At 38.7% G+C, this 17,076-nt stretch overlaps 1 protein-coding gene across 3 annotated transcripts in view; it reads left to right on the top strand.

Moving 5' to 3' along the window:
• Positions 1 to 13,595, top strand: part of grik2 (glutamate receptor, ionotropic, kainate 2) — a 288,725-nt gene extending 275,130 nt beyond the window's left edge. For all 3 annotated transcript variants that reach the window (XM_044359252.1, XM_044359255.1, XM_044359254.1), the window contains one exon: positions 13,364 to 13,595. In XM_044359252.1, coding sequence (XP_044215187.1) covers positions 13,364 to 13,528 — 165 coding nt within the window. In that variant the 3' untranslated portion in view covers positions 13,529 to 13,595. The remainder of the gene's footprint in view (positions 1 to 13,363) is intronic.
• Positions 13,596 to 17,076: the final 3,481 nt, after the last annotated feature.

Raw genomic sequence — 17,076 nt, 5'->3', positions numbered from 1 at the left:
TCTGGGCATCATGAAAGTTGCCGTAACACCCTGGTGCTAAATTCTGAAATGTATGACTTAATCTGGCAGACTCTGAAACGGGACACACCTCATGTCTCTCTCTTCTCTTTTCATTAAAATCTATTAATTCCTGATTAAAGTTGGTGTCTGGATGAGGTAGTTAGCCCAGCTGTCCTAAGTTGAAACTAGTCACTTGGAGCAGTCTAGATAGCCGGCCTGCACAGAGTAGGGAATTCTTGCACCTACTTCCATGTTGCATGGAGAAAGGGAATAGTCTGAAAAGGTCAAAACTCCAGCAACAACTTTATTGTGAGACCACAAGAGACCAGTCTCCAGTTGTTCTTCATGTTTAGTGTACATAGTCTATACAGTACATGTGTATACTGTTTGTACTGTATATAATAGTTTTGCTGGACTTTTAACCTCATCACCAAAATCAACACATCACATTCCTTTTGTTATAATTTTTCCAATGTTTTTTTTTTTTTTTTACCATTCAGGTTTTTCAGACAACTAACACACCAAAAACTTGAGGTTCTTTGGCTCTGTTTTAGCTCTATTTTTTTAGTTATGGAGATAAAAGTCAGTTTGATTTGATAGGGCAAGCAGAAAGACAGGATTTTCACCACTGAAGATGCATTATTTTCCAGGGAGTAGCAGTTCAAGAACCCATTTCATTGGATCTTTAAGATGATCAGTTACATTTTTGTCCTCAATTCAGCTCTACATCTGAGAAATCTGTATAAATATAACTCCAATCTGCCAGGTCAATGGGTTCAAAAATAGAAGAAACTAACAATTTTATATCTCTTGTAAATACATATGTCAGTCTCATGTTGTGTTTCCAGTTCATTTGAAAAAAGGTCTTCATGAGACTGTAACTTTCAGATTGATTTGCTTGTTTATGTATATATATATATATATATATATATATATACATATAGATAGATAGATAGATAGATAGATAGATAGATAGAGATATATATATAGATAGATATATACAGAGTTTACAACCTTGGAGGTCTATTATTGATTTTTTGACACGTATATATTCAAATCTGTAATTGCAGATGCTTTTTTCCTTTTTTTAAATTCCTTGTGAAATTTTGCATTATTAGAAATTGTGAAAATGCATCCCCTAAGATGATCCTCTTACTCCTGGGGAGAAAAGAAGGTGTGAAGAGCAGAGAGAATTCCACAAGCTGAACTGGAGCTTCAGAATTGTAAAAATGCTCACATCTCACTTACACATAAAGCTCATTCATAAATACACATTCACCTCTTTTTTTTTTAGCTTCTTGACAGATTCCAAAATTGTTCATGGACAACAGGGACAGAGTGGGTGTGTCAGAATAGTGCAACACATATTTGGTCATAGTCTGACTTTCAGGACTAAAATAATGGCCTTTAGCGTGGACATAAAATCTCTCACTATTTTATCAGTTGTTGAGTTCCTCTTCACAAACATTTGTATTCACAAAAATAAGCATGCAGGTGGACGTGCACACAGACAAAGAATGAAACAGCAATCAGAACACGGTTCATCCACTGAGCAGAATGCAGACTGCACTGCACCAAATGTGTATGACAGCTCAGAGGAGCCCACAGATTACACAAACCCTCAGAGCAGCTAATCATTTACTGCCCACCGGGGGCCAGAGACGTAGAGTAAACTGAGGATTACAGCGCAGCCGTGCCCCATCCCATCTGCATCACAGCTTCACATCTGTTCCTCCTCCATTCAAGCTAAACGGAGCCCATTAATTCACTATCACAGGTGAGGGACCTTTGGATTTTGGTGTCTTTTCCAGATTAGTGTATCTGCTAAACATGTATTCCATGAATCATCTCTTCTCCTGATTACTTTTAGATTACTGCATCTATAAAAATCCATACAGTATGAGATTAAACCAACCATATCCACCTGGAAATGTCTTCATGATATACAGTTTTATGAAACCGTTTGTCATTTGTGCCTGTGTAAATAATCTCATGGACTAAATGCAACCTTTTTCCCTTTCAATGTCTGCTCTCAGCATCAGATTTACGACATCTCCGTTCTCCTTAAAGCAGACAGGCCCTTCCTCTGAGCTGTCCCGCAGTGCTGAGTGGCGGTACAGCTGTGGCTGATTGTTGAGTGTCATAAAAACTCTGTAATCCAATGACCCTAAGCAGCCGCCATCAATCCAACGTGCCACTAGCAGGCAGCTATGATGGCGATGTGTCCCCTGAGCCCGAGCAGAGTGGGCCCAGTGCTCCCCAAAGCCTGAGCTGTATGGCTGTTACTGGTAAAAAACACTGCAATGCCATTTAATTTTTACAGGGAGGAAAATCAATAGCTATGAAAAGCCTGTTTCAGAGTGGCTTAGACAGTCAGCAGGTGCACTGTGAAAAATACATAAGAAGAGTATATATTTTTAGAAATGTCATCTGTTTGGTTTGTAGACATTTCATGCCTGTACAAACAGCAGAGATGGTGGTTTTAAATTATACACATAATCCTAAAATTGTCAACTTAAAGGTGCTAAATGTAGCATTTTAAATGCTAACAGATAATTATCTGAATTAATTGTGATGCTTTGTCAAAATTCTTGTATACAAATGAATCGATGGTAACCTCTGCTTCACTTCTGTGGCGCTGTTACTCTAAAAGCTGCTCCAATCAATCATTTCATATTTAAAAAGGATCAAATGACTGTGTGTAATGGGAAAGGGCTCACTCATATAGACGAACCCACAGAGAATCTCTGCAGCTACCCCCAGCGTTCTGGAGCTTTTCTTTTTTTTTTTTTTACCATTTTAGCTCATTGTTTTGTTTTTCCTTGCTCCCATCTACCTCATTGTCATATGAGGAGGCAACTAATGAAAATGTTTGTACAGAGTTAGGTTCAGCAGACAGACAGAAAAAGATAGTGACTAGCTGGTGAACATATTTATATATTTATGTATTTTCTCAGGAGTAGGTGGAGACCAAACCAGAGCTAAAAGGAGAGTGACTGTTGGACTAACATTCATCACATGGCCACAAACACAACTCCAAATCAATGCTGATGTTGCTCTGTGCCTGCTGTTTGTGTAAACACACCATTTGCCCAAAATGTTCACCACAATTTTATAAGATGATAATACACCATAAAATCACTGATACGTGTTCTCAGCTTTTTCAACTGCATACAGCTTTAATGATAATAGCTTGTAATAATTTATGTATAGAAATCAAACCACGGTGTGGTAGCCTTGTCACATAAGTGGCACAGTCACTGCTAATGTTGTCTGTATATGTATTATTTTTACATAACTGCACAGTTCTGATAACATCCTCATCACTGTGATGAGTATTAATACTACGAATCCTAAATCTAAAATTGTATTTGGAGTGTTTTTTTAGGGTAAGATGTGTCCAGGGACTGGCCAGCTAACTCAGCAATGTTTATTAATGTGAACTGTCCCTGTTAAACCTGCAGTACAGAACTTTTACATATAAATGAACATCCGTTACATTCAAGCCCTTATTAAATGAGTTCACTAAATGTTGATTAAGCCTGATCACTGCCAGATAAATCTGTCTGTATGTCACAGTATACAGAGTTTTTAAATCTCATGTCGGGGGGAGACATTCCCGCACTGGCTGTCTGGCTGTTAATCATGCGGCTCTTCTAGACTTTCCAAATGTTATCGGACTGAATGGATCAAATTCTGATAGTGAAATGATTCATTTCACGGGGGTTGTGTGACGATCAAAACAATTTATCCACCATTTTAAAGCCCCAACAGTAAGTTATGTCCAGTGGTGAATTGGCTATCGGTCATACTGTTTTGAGATAAAACCTGGTGGGCTGCTGGACCATTCAAAAATACGTTTTTTGGTCTGTTTTTACCAGCCCTCTCTATGAGCCTGCTGCATGCCTGTGTCAGGCAATCACTGCCAGAATCACTGCCAGAAGGGGGAGACAAAACACTCCAGCTTTAAATAAAGCAATAAATAAAAACATAGAATAAAACATGGATTCAGCAACCATTTGGTGGAACTGAAATCGTAGGAGAAGTAGAGAAAGAACAAATCGTCTAATAGGCAGACACATTCATCCATTACCAGGTAATTGCTTCCCCTATGTGTTGCAGTAGTAAAGTCAAATTTTCTCCAAGGTTGACCAACAGTAGTTCCAATACAGTTTTTTGATTTTGTTTTTGCCCCACACACATTATCATTGCATGGATATTTGTCAATTATTTCCACATTTTCTATGATCTCTCTTCCTAGGTTCTTAACTTCACTGCACAGGATTAGTTTTCTGAGGGTGGAAGAGTTTTCTCTTTCTGTTTTGTGTAATTTAAAGCACTTAAGCATATTTTCTTACATCAAGCCTGACCTGTTGGCACACAATACAAGGCACAAAGACTATAATTTCATTGCACTGGCCAGTCACAAGTAGCATATGGTTAATGTAGCTTCTAAAGAAACTTGCATAAAAGCTTAACACAAGTTTCTATTGAGGTTAAAGCTAAAGCCAACATTACTCTGAGTAAACCTCATATATAAAAAATTATTCAAACTACATGGAATGTACTTGAAAGTAATCACAGTAATCACAGTTTTTTTTCCTGTCATGTCACAACCTCTTTGCCACTCAGTACTGCTGTATAACGAGTGGCATTGTTGCTGTTTACACCATCAGCTGATTGTAGCATTAGCTTGTTCTAGTAACAGCCAAATAAAACATACAATATAGGATATGATATCAGTGTTTTAATCAGCTAGTGTAAAACCTAGTACCAAAAAAAAAGAAACTGTTAGATGCTACCTTTTTATTTAGTGACACATCTCTGATGCTGCAGTAAGTTCAATTCAGCAAATTTGCATGAAATAGAAAGACACAGGCAGCCATTCACTTGTTTACAGTTATTGTCTCAGAATCAAGGTGGAATCGATTTTTTGATGTTAAAATAGCACCTCTGCCGTTTCTTTATCAATAAATGGCATTATCAATGGTCACAGGGGCAGATTAATAGTAATCGTAATGCTGGCCTTTAAATTAGCATGTGAGTGATTATAATACACACTGGAAGACCTCACATCTAGTCACATTCATTGTGTCTCCATCCCGCCTGCATGTGAATATAACTATATAGGATAAGTATACACTGAGATACAGTGCTAATGATCATTTTCAAATACAACAGAACACTTTGTTCGTCACAATAAACTCCCATTATCCGGGAGCAGACACACACGCAATGGCTTTTCCATTTAGCCGCTCCAGGAGCAGGACTGCTCCGCTCCCAGCTGCTGGTGTTCTATCACACAGTATTTGCAGATGCCACTGCAGCTTATGAGAAAAGAGGAGAGAATGTGAAGAAGCAGCAGTTTAATTGGGCATGCAGCAACATAGGATTCAAGTCCGACGAGATACAATGTGCATCAATAAGTGATGATACTCTATGGGCGTGTAAAACCCACTGCTCACTGAGAGTCTGTGCGCACGTGTGGAGATGCCTGTGGGGTTTGTGTTTGTGTATGTATTTAACATGTTCTTGCATAGTCCTGTATGAGTGAGTTTCAGCTGTGTCTTGTGTTTCTGAGTGTGTGTTTGTGTATGTAAGTCCACCACAAAGCACAGTTTTGCGTGTCATCAATCTGCTTAATGCACAACTCCCTGATGATCCACATCATTTCCTCCAGCCATCCACCATATACAGATGCACACTAATGCAGTTGCTGTTAGAGCTTCACTTTTGAGAGTTTAAAGGACAGGTTCACAAGTTTTCAAGTCTGTCTTACAACAACAGTCAGTTGTCCATATGAACACTGAAAGAGGTTTTCCTCACTGCTTCATACTGGCTATTAAAAGATCCTTCAAATGTGTTTTCAATGTAAGTGATGGAGGCCAAAATCCACAGTGTGTCCACACAGTCATTTAGTGCAAAATGCATTTAAAAGTAGATGTGAAGCTTATATGAGGCTTCATCAGTCTGAGTTAGTCATATCAAGTAGATATCTGACACATTTACAGTCTTTTTAGCATCAAATTCCCTCTTTGTGTTTCCTCAGACAGTGTTTCCCTGTTGAGCTGTGGTGGAAGTATAGTAACAAAAAGTGGCACTTTGGCACTAAAAAGACTGTAAAGTTGAAAGATATCTACTTGATTTGACTCATTTGGACGCTGAAGCTTCATATTAGCTTCAGATTAACTTTTAAATACATTTTTGCACAGAAGGAGGACTGTGGATTTTGTCCTCCATCACTTCCATTGTAAGTGTATTATGAAGGGATCTTCTAATGGTCAGTATGAACCGGAGGAATGATTACAGCAAGAAAAAACATGTTTCACTGTTCATTTGGACTCCTGACTATAGTATAAAACAGGCTCGAAAAATTGTGGATCCGTCCTTTAAAGTGAATTTTTGCTGGTGGTAAATCATCTTAAAATTGAAATACGTTGTGTAGAAAACATTGTAGTTATTCATTACATGTGATGCTCCTCTTGACGGGACATCCTCATAACAGAACATCACATGTTAGGGCCTATTGGTCAAAGAGTAAGATACCTGCGCAATATTACACTACTAAACTAGGGCTTACTAGCCTAAAATGTTATCCACTCCACTGTAAGGTATTCCAGAATTACAGTAAGAGTTGTGTTTCCATGGTAACAATAATAATGATACCATTGTTGACCCCCCAGACTTCACTTTGTAGCCCACCAGATATCTGCAGCATTTTCTCTCCATTCCATCTTTATTTATTCATTAATTTATTTATGTATTTACTGGGACCGTATACAGTGTTAAACATAAATTTTACCATTTAATGTACTGTACCAGAGTTAGCTTATTAGTTAATTTTCATCTGCAGTCCATTCGGAAGGTCACAATTAAAACATATAACAGCACAATAACAAACAGTACAAAGCAAAAAACACACAGGACACCATACAAAACACAAAGCTACACACAATAGCACATCACACACGCCCACAATGTCAACTAGAAATTAATAATGTAAGTTTGTCAAATTAAAAGCAAGATTATTTGCATTCATGACCACGAGATGAAATGTAGATTCAGTGGTTACAGAGGTGAGTAGCTTCTAGCAGATTTTTTAATTTGGTTTTGAACATACTGATTGAACTACAGTTCTTCATATCATCAGGTAGGACATCCCACTGAGTTATGGCTTTCACAGCTGACTGCCCAAATGCATGTGATGAAATGGTATAGTTCAATCTTGTATAGAGGATATTCTGGAGGATCTAACAGAACTTACTGAGCGAGTATACACAAAGTCACATAGTGGAAGAGGGGCCAAACCATTTAAAATTTTATAAACTAGGCACAAATTTGAGAATAATCTAAAATTCTCAAAGCTCAGTAAATTGTATTTCTTCAGTACCCTACAGTGATGTCATTACCTTTGTAGAATGTCTGTGACACTGCTGTCTTGACTCGGGATCAGAAGTGAGCATTCACAATGCTGTTAATGATATAAATACTCCTATATATACTCCAACACATGTAATTCAAATGAAACAACTATTATGAAGGGCTGAATTTCAGTTTTAAGGGTAATTGAGGTATCCACATCCCTTGTGTGTAAACACTGTCCGACTAATAGTCCTTTTAACCCTTTGGGGGTATGCATACATCTCACAGCAAGAAGGTTTCAAATCCTTTCTGTGTGGAGTTTGTATGTTTCCTCATGTCTGTGTGGGTTTACTCTGGCTGCTCTAGTTTCCTCGTGCAGGCATGAAAACATCCAGGTCAGGTGAACTAGTAACTCTCAGTGGCCCGTAGATTTGAATGGTTTTCTGTCTTCATGTATCAGACTTGTGATAGAATAGGCTTTTCACGCAGTACAGGCAGGTAGCCTACAGACTAAGGATAAGCAGGTACTATTATAGCATGGATAGATAAGTTGATGTATCCATATATGATGTACACATTCAAAGTAAGAGTGTGAGTGAGAGTTAGCAGTTATATAGTCATTGTTTCATATCAAATCCAATGAGCCATTACAAATCTGTCTAAAGACGTACTCCTGTGATGTCCTGTATGTTAACATTACCTGTCACAGACTGCCGCTTGAGTTGATTGGGAGGATGGCTCCAGGTGTCAAGATAATCTTGGAAAATCCACAGTATTCAGTGAATACTGTTGACCACATAGGGAATTTCTAACTTAAACAGATCTGTCTGATACTGAAGTAGCCGAGATCAATTTAAATTTCTCCTTGAGCTGCTCACAGGTTGACACCCTGGTGTTTTACAACACTGAGGGCCAGATTTATGAAGAAAATGGCATTTTACCGTGTGCAAAGTTGTCTATGAGTTTATGACTGCAATCTTTGTGTATTCAGTGTCTGATTTACTAAGGCAGCAGTTGCAGTCAGGAGTCAGGTCCTGAATTGTTCCAGGGACAGTCCTCCAGTTCAGAGTGCAGCAGGTGGAGGTGGAGATGGTGTTGATATAGATGTTACTGAGGTAAATGCAGCTAAACATTCACAGTGTCTGAACAAAATAAAGACTCCCCATGTTCGTTTGTGTTACAGTAATCAGATATTGTGTTCATTAATGAAAGCCTAACTACATCATTTTTGTTGATCTCTGTTAATATGTTTCCTCCAATTATTTGCGCTGTCCTCCCCTAAATGCATATGCGATGCAGAGAGAGGCAGACTGAACACTTGCATAAGTCACAGACTGCAACAATACAGGACATGTGTGGGACCAAATGCGTCACATCTGCACCTGAAAACCCTTAGGTTTTCAGGTGCAGATGTGACGCTGTAGCCCCGAAAAAGTTTTCTTTAGTCCTGAATAATTCTCCACTTTGACTGGTTTGTCACTAAAGAAGACGGCGGTGTTGTAATTTTGTATCTTCAGTGAATGGAACGGAGGCAAGCAGGACCAGGAAAATACATGGCAGGTCTCTGTCAGTTCTTCAGGTGATGGGGTTACTACGCCAAACACCAGCTCACACAGTCTGTCAGTGTGAGGAAAAAATGGATATACGAAGATTTTGAACCAGTAAAGGAGTTGAATCTGAAGCAGTGGCACAAACATCCTCTCATGTTGAGCCAGGAAACAAGATGTCTAAATGACTATGAGTTCCAAGTTACGTGAACATAATATGAGCAGAGCATAAGTTATATACAGCTAACGTACTTTGCATTGCACCTTAGCTAGCTAATATATAGTAATATACAGTATATTGTGTAATCATATATTATGGTTCATATCCATTAGGTCCATCAGCAATGATTTTGCAACCAAATGATGAAAGTCACTTTCAGTAGTTAGCCATTTTCAACTCTCATTGGTGAAATTGCCATTGTATTATGGGTTTTGAGGATTTTCCATCATGTAGGCTTGTAATAATGGTAGTAGGTATCTGATATGATGCTCAGTTTGGTTTGAGACATTTGAGTGGCTGGAATATTCATGTATAGATTATGTGGTAAATTGAATCCAAACTCTTCCTTCTCCAATTTTCAAATGTTTTAAGCAATTTGTAGCACCCACATGCATGAAAAAAAACAATGCATGGAAACAGTCTATTTAGAAGTACGTGTTTAAAAGTTTTTTGAAGGAGAAGAATCTGAGCTCAGCCCCTAATGATTAACACTGCAGCCAACACCCCTGTATCAGACTTTGGATACACACACAATACTTAGTAGATCAGTTCATTGTTGGTTTGGCTCTGCACATCGGATTTGTTGACAATAAAAAAAAAAGGAAAATCTCAGACTTATCCTTTAATCTGAATGAATTTGAAATTTAAATCTAGTACAGAAATTAAAAATGAACTAAAATGAAATATATAACTAGACAAACCTAATGCAAAATTAATATTCTGTTCACCACTGAACCATGATCAAACCACCATTCATCATGGCTGCCAATTTACTGAGAGTTTTATTGAAGATTTTATGATTTTTATTAGCATATTTTGACAAAGCAGCTTCTACATTTCAGTATTAGTTGTCACCAGCCGCCTCAGGGTGTTTCTGCAGCTCTGTCCAGTATCATCTTGTGTTGTAGCTGACAGTGTAACACCACCTACTGTAGGCTATAATATTCTCTCCTCTTATATCTCTGTAACTGTCACATGACCACCTCTCATATTAGTCATGGAGTGCTTTGCTTTAGAAAGATGGGGTTCTTTTTTACATCTATCTTCATGTCAAAGCATTCTCTCTTTATTTCTGTCACAGTACAGTACAGCACTGCTCTGATGACATCATTGAAGACACGTATTAATACAGTAGTTTTCAAATTGCTTTAGAGATTTAGGATAAGGACAGAAAATGTAATATGTCTCGTTTTCATGTTTCTACTGTATATATTGAGAAAATTGAGACAGAACTGTCTTCACATCACAGCTGTAGTACCGGTATTCTTTTTTGAGGATTGGTTTCCCTTTAATGGGTTACACAGAATGTGGATACATTTAATCATTCAATTATGCATAAGTCTTTGCATTAATTATGTATTCATGTAATTCATATCCAGACAGGCTCTATACAGTGAAATTGTTTGTCATGGTGTCCAGATGTTCAGCTACAGTATGAGAATCACAGCCTGTGGATAAATCTGCACTATTTAAATGAAGATCTGTAGCAATCCAGCTGTCTGATTGAGTTAAGTTACAAAGTGGGGGTGGAACACAAACAAGTGTCTTATCCCCACTGGAGACTTGGCTTATTTGTCCAAAGTGATTCATCACAATCTATGTGGAGATTTTTTTTCTCAGTGTACATGTACTCACCAGTAGAATTTAACACAGCTGATGCAGGATCCTGATCAGTACCAACCAGTTTACCAGCCAGTTATATTCAATGCAGAAGAGTCTCCTGAACTGCAGCAAGTTAGCAAGTCATCCAAACAAATAAGTCTTCAACATTAGATATTTTGCTTCTCATAAACATGACCCTAATTTTACTGACGTCAGGATTTATGCATTTTTACCAGGGAACATTTTTGCACATTATTCTTTCCTTGGTTCCACACAGCCAGGGGTTTCCAATCAGTTTATTAGGGCAAGAAATCAACTGGCAGACACTTGAAACGTACCTGTGTTCTGTAATTAAGTGACCATATCTGCTTTTGCTCTTGTCCACTTCAGGTCCACTTACTGGCTTGTTCTGACTTCAGAAACAACAGCAATACTTCCAAGGTCATGAAAGAACTTTAGAAACATGTTCATTCTGCATTACTGTGGAAGGATAATACACAGTATTAGTTGTTGCTTCAGGTTTAAATTTCTGATAATTCCCTGTCTTTTCAAATGAACCCATGTGTACTTTCAACAATATTATCATGCAGCTATAACAAACCTTTGAAACAAGCTCAAACAAGCTTCATGTCTCTTGAAGGTTGATTTTCATAGCATAGTGTAATAAACTAAAACTGCATCCAAAGCATGCAAAAACACTGGTAAGGTCTAAACACCAAAAAGAGCAGTACTCAGTACATTTTGGTGTACGGTGGTGTCATTTTCTTCTTTCTGTGGAAAACTGTCCAAACCTACACCAAATGATGTGATGTAACCTGGAGATAAAGTACTTCTAGGACATCTACTCTGTCACACACAATGAAAAATAGAGGTGTAGTAGAAGAGCATTGTTTGCCACCGGGTGTGTAGCTATTGATCCTCCATGATGTTTCAACATGCAAAATTGTAATTATTCAGCCTGAAATCAGCATCTGATATCTGGGTTCAATCTCAGGTCAGCTGGCTCCATCCAGTACAACTGGCAGTGTTGGCTGGTGGGAAGCCAGTGAAGGATTGTGTCCTTACCACTCTAGTAACTCCAGCTGGTTGGTGTCTACACTGTCTCCTGTCTACACCTCCTAACTCCAAGACTGGGAGTTAAGCTGCAAACAGGACTGCAGTGCAGAGGCGACATTTTTTTAACAACCAATAAAGTGGAGTGCAGCCCTAAGACACAGTGTATACTGAGAAGACATGACAAACTGTCTCTAAATGTAGGAATGCACTACTATAAAGCTACAATACCATCATAATCAATGTACCTACTATTGTTTGTATCTGCATGTACTAGAGGAGCAGCCCAGTACCTCAAAGAATTACATTCATATTGGATGATTCTGCAGCTCACGGTTTATGACCAATGTTCAATGTGCCAGTGTAGAAAGTAATGTGCCTTTATGTAGCAAGGCAAAAAGTTAGGATGTGGATGAGCGTGTCATGTATCACTGCTTTCATGCAGAGTTTGTGTCACTTCATAGACCTGCAATTAATGATTACTTTTGTTTTTTTACTCAACCTCAATCTTTTTTAACCCTAACCCTAATGGGTTTAGTTGCTTAGCCTTATCCATAGTTTATTTATTCATTTACTTTTTTGTCTATAACCATAGAAATACTTTTTTACAAAAACTTTGTAATTTAACATTATGGGTTTTTTTTGCAATATTGTCCGATATCAGTGTTTTTTTCTGGAGACAGGGTTGTGGAAAACACAAGTTAACACCGATATCTGTGAATGTGGAAAGGCATCATGAGAAACAATGAATAACTCTTCATGTTCATGTACATGTACATGTACATGAGACACACCTTTTGCACCCAATGGACTCAATCTGCATTAATATGCACACCCCTCCTTTTCAGGGTCAAATCTTGCCTTATAATTGTTATGTTTTTGATTTTCATGTGTCATAGTAATCCAGTGATAGTGATACATCCATGGTCACAGTGCAAAAAGGAACTGCTAACAGTATTACACTATTCATGGTGACAATTGTGTGTTGAAAACCTGTGGGCGCATATGCCTGGCTAAGACATGTAACGATTCTGCTAAAAGCCTGTAAAATAAAGGGACTGAAAACCGAGCAAAAGAAGCCTAGGATTCAAAAGGTTAATTACAAAATTACTGTTGCAATGTATTGAATATTGCAGATTGATGATGTGAAACCGTTACTGAGACTATACAAGCATGGACGTTTCAAACCCAGTGCATCATACACTGTATGCATAAAAAGTCCTGCATGGCCAGCAATAACCACAAAACCACCACAGATGTTTTTGGACACTGTTAAGTGATTCCATCTCTTTACATTTTACACTCTACCACGCAGCCTTTGGAACTGCACCCTCCCTCCATCCAACTCCTTTCCCCATCCCCATCCAGCATTCCCAGCCTGCTTCACTGTGTATTTCACCATTTCCCCCCTGTGGCAGCTCAGAGCTGAGGTAGTGGGTGGTGTTGAGGAGGGGTGGGCTACAAAATGAGGTTGCCTGCAGGGAGAACAGGATTGTTCTCTTGCCCATAACATTTGGACGAGGGGAAGCAGTCTGAAACCCATTCTGTTCTCCTTTTTTTTTTCTATTTTCCTCTGCAGAGGTCCTTCTGCAGTGCCATGGTGGACGAGCTGCGGGTTTCCCTCAAGTGCCAGCGCCGGCTCAAACACAAGCCCCAGCCGCCCGTCATGGTGAAAACGGAGGAGGTCATCAACATGCACACCTTCAACGACCGCAGACTGCCAGGGAAAGAGACCATGGCATGAAATGGGAATCACTTTCTCACCCTCTCTCCTTCAGTGAGGTTGTGTGTAGAGACACTGGGGGAACAGGTGGGGGAAAATGGTAAGGGGGGGTGGGCTGTAGTGGTTGACTGTTGGGTTGTTTGGGAGGTAGAGCAGAGGTGGTTGGGAGAATACTGACAAAATGTCATTCTTGTTTCTTTATAATTAGCTAGGGATAAGAGATTCAACAATATTTCCCGTGGAAATAACTTGAATCTGGGTGAAATTTCAGCGAGTTACCTCATTACTCTTACCACCTTGGCAAGGCGCAAACAGCAGGTGCCAGGATTTTCAAAACCCAGGAGTCGAAGAGAGAGAGCCTGGAAATAAATTTAAGATGGCTGGAGGTGGTCCCTTACAGAAAAAAAGTGAAAACAAAAGAATTGGACCTATCACCTTTAGCTGCTGCTCAGCCAGTCTTTCAGTGCACAGCTCAAAAGAGGCTGGTTGAGCGGCATCAAGAGCATCTTCGTCACAGATTATGAATGAACGTGTAGAGATCCTACCTGGGGGAAATGGGAGAACAGTTTGTGAAGGATTGCTTATTTTCAAAAGTTGTGAATAGGATGAGTGGTCGGCCATCGACTAAATTAAACCCAAAGCCCTGAAGACGACGGCGAGCTCGGCTGCTCCAAAATGTACAGAAAGGCATTGCTTAGTCACATGATATTGATCAACATCAAAAATGGATATCTTGTATATCATCCATCAGGCAATAAGTGATATCATTTATTTGTGTTTCAGAGTACTAACACTTTTAGTCTTTAATGTGTGGGGGGGGGGTGGGGGGAGGGGGGGTTTAGAGGCAGATTATACAGTGGAATACAAGCAGAGAATGCAGGGGTAGGGGCAATATAGTGAGCTGTTGACGTCCATGTATCAGCCAGTAGTCACTTAAAGAGGATTCTATTGAGGTGCACACCCTTAATGTCAATATGGAGGAACTTTGGAACGGCATGGGTATGGCTCAGTCTAAATTCACAGCAATCACACAACACACAAACTCTATTTATTCAAAGTATTTATTGTTTTATTTATGAAATTCCTTATTTATATCTCTACAGACTGGATTTTCACTACTGCAGTAAATACACCTCACTTCAACTCTGTATGGGTACACACAGTTTCTTTCCATTTGCTCAGTGTCAAGTCTCCAGTTTCATTTTGTACTCCTGTGGCTTTTTTTTTTTCTTTCTTTGGCAGCAAAGCTCCACATTTACTTGTGCAAATGCAATTTCTATGAAAAAGTGTTTTTGTACGAAGAGAATCAAAATTTTGTAATGATTTTTATCAACACGAAACGCAGTGTCATCCATGGCAGAGGGGTGGTACTCCAGGCCGGTAGTTCAGGAGGCTTTCCTACACACTTAGACAGAGCCGACACACACACACAAAAACACACACACACACGCCCAAGAGTGCACGGTGCACCCATCCTCCATGGAGCAGATTCACACCAATTAGTACTCTGTTCTCCAACCGAGAGGCAGAGCATTCTGGTAAAGCATCAGTGACATAACGTTGTTTTGGAGAAGAAGAAAAAAAGAAACTATTTTTATCATGTAAAGGAATCATATTTAAAGAAAGATATTTTTAACTTCACATGAAAGAAGAGTAATGACAATAATGGTTAGAGCAAATATATAGTGTATACACACACAGTAAGGGAGGAAGACTGCTGATGATGCTTACTGTTCTACAACCCCGATTAATGATAGACCGTTAGAATCCAGTGCTGAACAATTGTGTGTAAATGGTTTTAAAAAGGAAAACGATGTATTTAAAAAAAAAAAAAAGAACACTTAACTAATTTTGAACTTGTTGTGAAAACAAATTGGAGTGCACACAGTTTACCCTTTGAAGTTGATGCACAAGTTTAAAGAAAATAAAAAAAAGTATTCACAACTTTCACCTTGTATGCCTCTTTATTGAATATTAACAAAGTGAAGATAACAGCACAAAATCTCCTATTTAAAGCTATGAGAGAAAACTGAAAGCTGGAAATTGGGGCCCATTTAGAAAGTGGGCATGGCTTTTAGCATCTAACATATATTGGACCACTATAATGTATATATACTGTATATGCATACATACACTGGCTCCCTTCCTTAAGAGCCAAGAGCCACATGAGCCAACCATTCTTGACACGCCCTGCAAATAAGGTCCCTAAAAATGTGTCCACCATCTCTGATGTGGGATAAAACAGGGAAATGTCCTCTACTGAGTCAAGATGGGCAACAAATGGGACCCATGTGGGAGAACTGTTAAAAGTAAACTATACAAACAAATAACCATGTAGGTCCAACATTACTTAGTAATGGGTTAGCATTTTGGCCCTATTTAAGTGGGTTGTTTGGTTACTGTCGATCATCAAATCTGATCAAACAACAACCACACAGTCCTATTGAAGCAGATTAGCTGAGTTTATATATATATATACCAAAATGCTTATAATTTGAACCCAAGTTTTAGAGTTTTTAACATTTGCTATAAGTTCAACCACTACATACCTCCTCCATTCAAAATATTTTATGACATGCTTATGAAAATAGGATCCATCAGCTCCAAATAGGCCTAAAATGGGCCATGTGAGCAATCATCTGCGAGGCCTCTTTTTGTTTCCACAGGCAGTCTGGGCTAAATATTGGGCCAAGGTGGGCAACAAATTGGCCACAAATGGGATATCTGCTAGTTGTATTCAAATTTAAATAAGAAGCCCAAGTAATTAACAGAGATAAATGAGCCCATGTGGGGCCTTAGGATGATTGCTCATATTGTCCCACTTGCCCTTTTAGCAAACACATGGATATGGGGTCTATGTTAGCAGTGTTTGTTTCGTTCTTATTATTATTAATTTTTTTTTAGCAGCTGATGCAACAAACAATTCCCATTTAATCAACACAAAAGGATTCCTGATGTAACTTTACAGTAAACTTCTATAGAAAAAATGGCCATGTGGGTCCTTCAAAATGTAATGATGGGCTAGTATTTAAACCCTAATTAAATAAGCTAAATGGACATAGACACATTTAATTAGACAGGGGCATGACTTAAAACATCTGCCAGATGTTCAGCCATCATATTACCATGTCTGCACCAATCAAAATATTTTTTGCATGCCCATGTGAACAATCATCCTCAGGCCCTGTTAGCCCTAATATTCTTGTATCCCAAGTAATTAATACAGACAAATGGATACCAAAAGTGCAAAGTAGCCCATTTATTGACCCACTGTGGTATGGGATCTGTTTTACAGAGGCAGTGGTGTGTCCGATTACGTAAGGCCATTTCTTTTAGCAACTGGTATAAGTTTATTTACTACATATTCTGTATGTACACATACACTGGTTGATCACTGCCCCTTTTCCTACTAGACGGGGCCTATATTCTTGCTATTTATTCCATTCTTGTTTATAGTTAATTATTAATGATGGCAGCTGATGCTAAAAGAAAAAAAAATCCCATATATTCAATTACATGTAATCTAATCTTTTAAAAGAAAAACATTTCCTCTGTGGCTGTAATGGAAG

The sequence above is a fragment of the Thunnus albacares genome, chromosome 8 (genome assembly GCF_914725855.1).
Source record: "Thunnus albacares chromosome 8, fThuAlb1.1, whole genome shotgun sequence".
Lineage (NCBI taxonomy): Eukaryota > Metazoa > Chordata > Actinopteri > Scombriformes > Scombridae > Thunnus > Thunnus albacares.
This window is presented reverse-complemented; position numbering and strand designations above follow the sequence as displayed.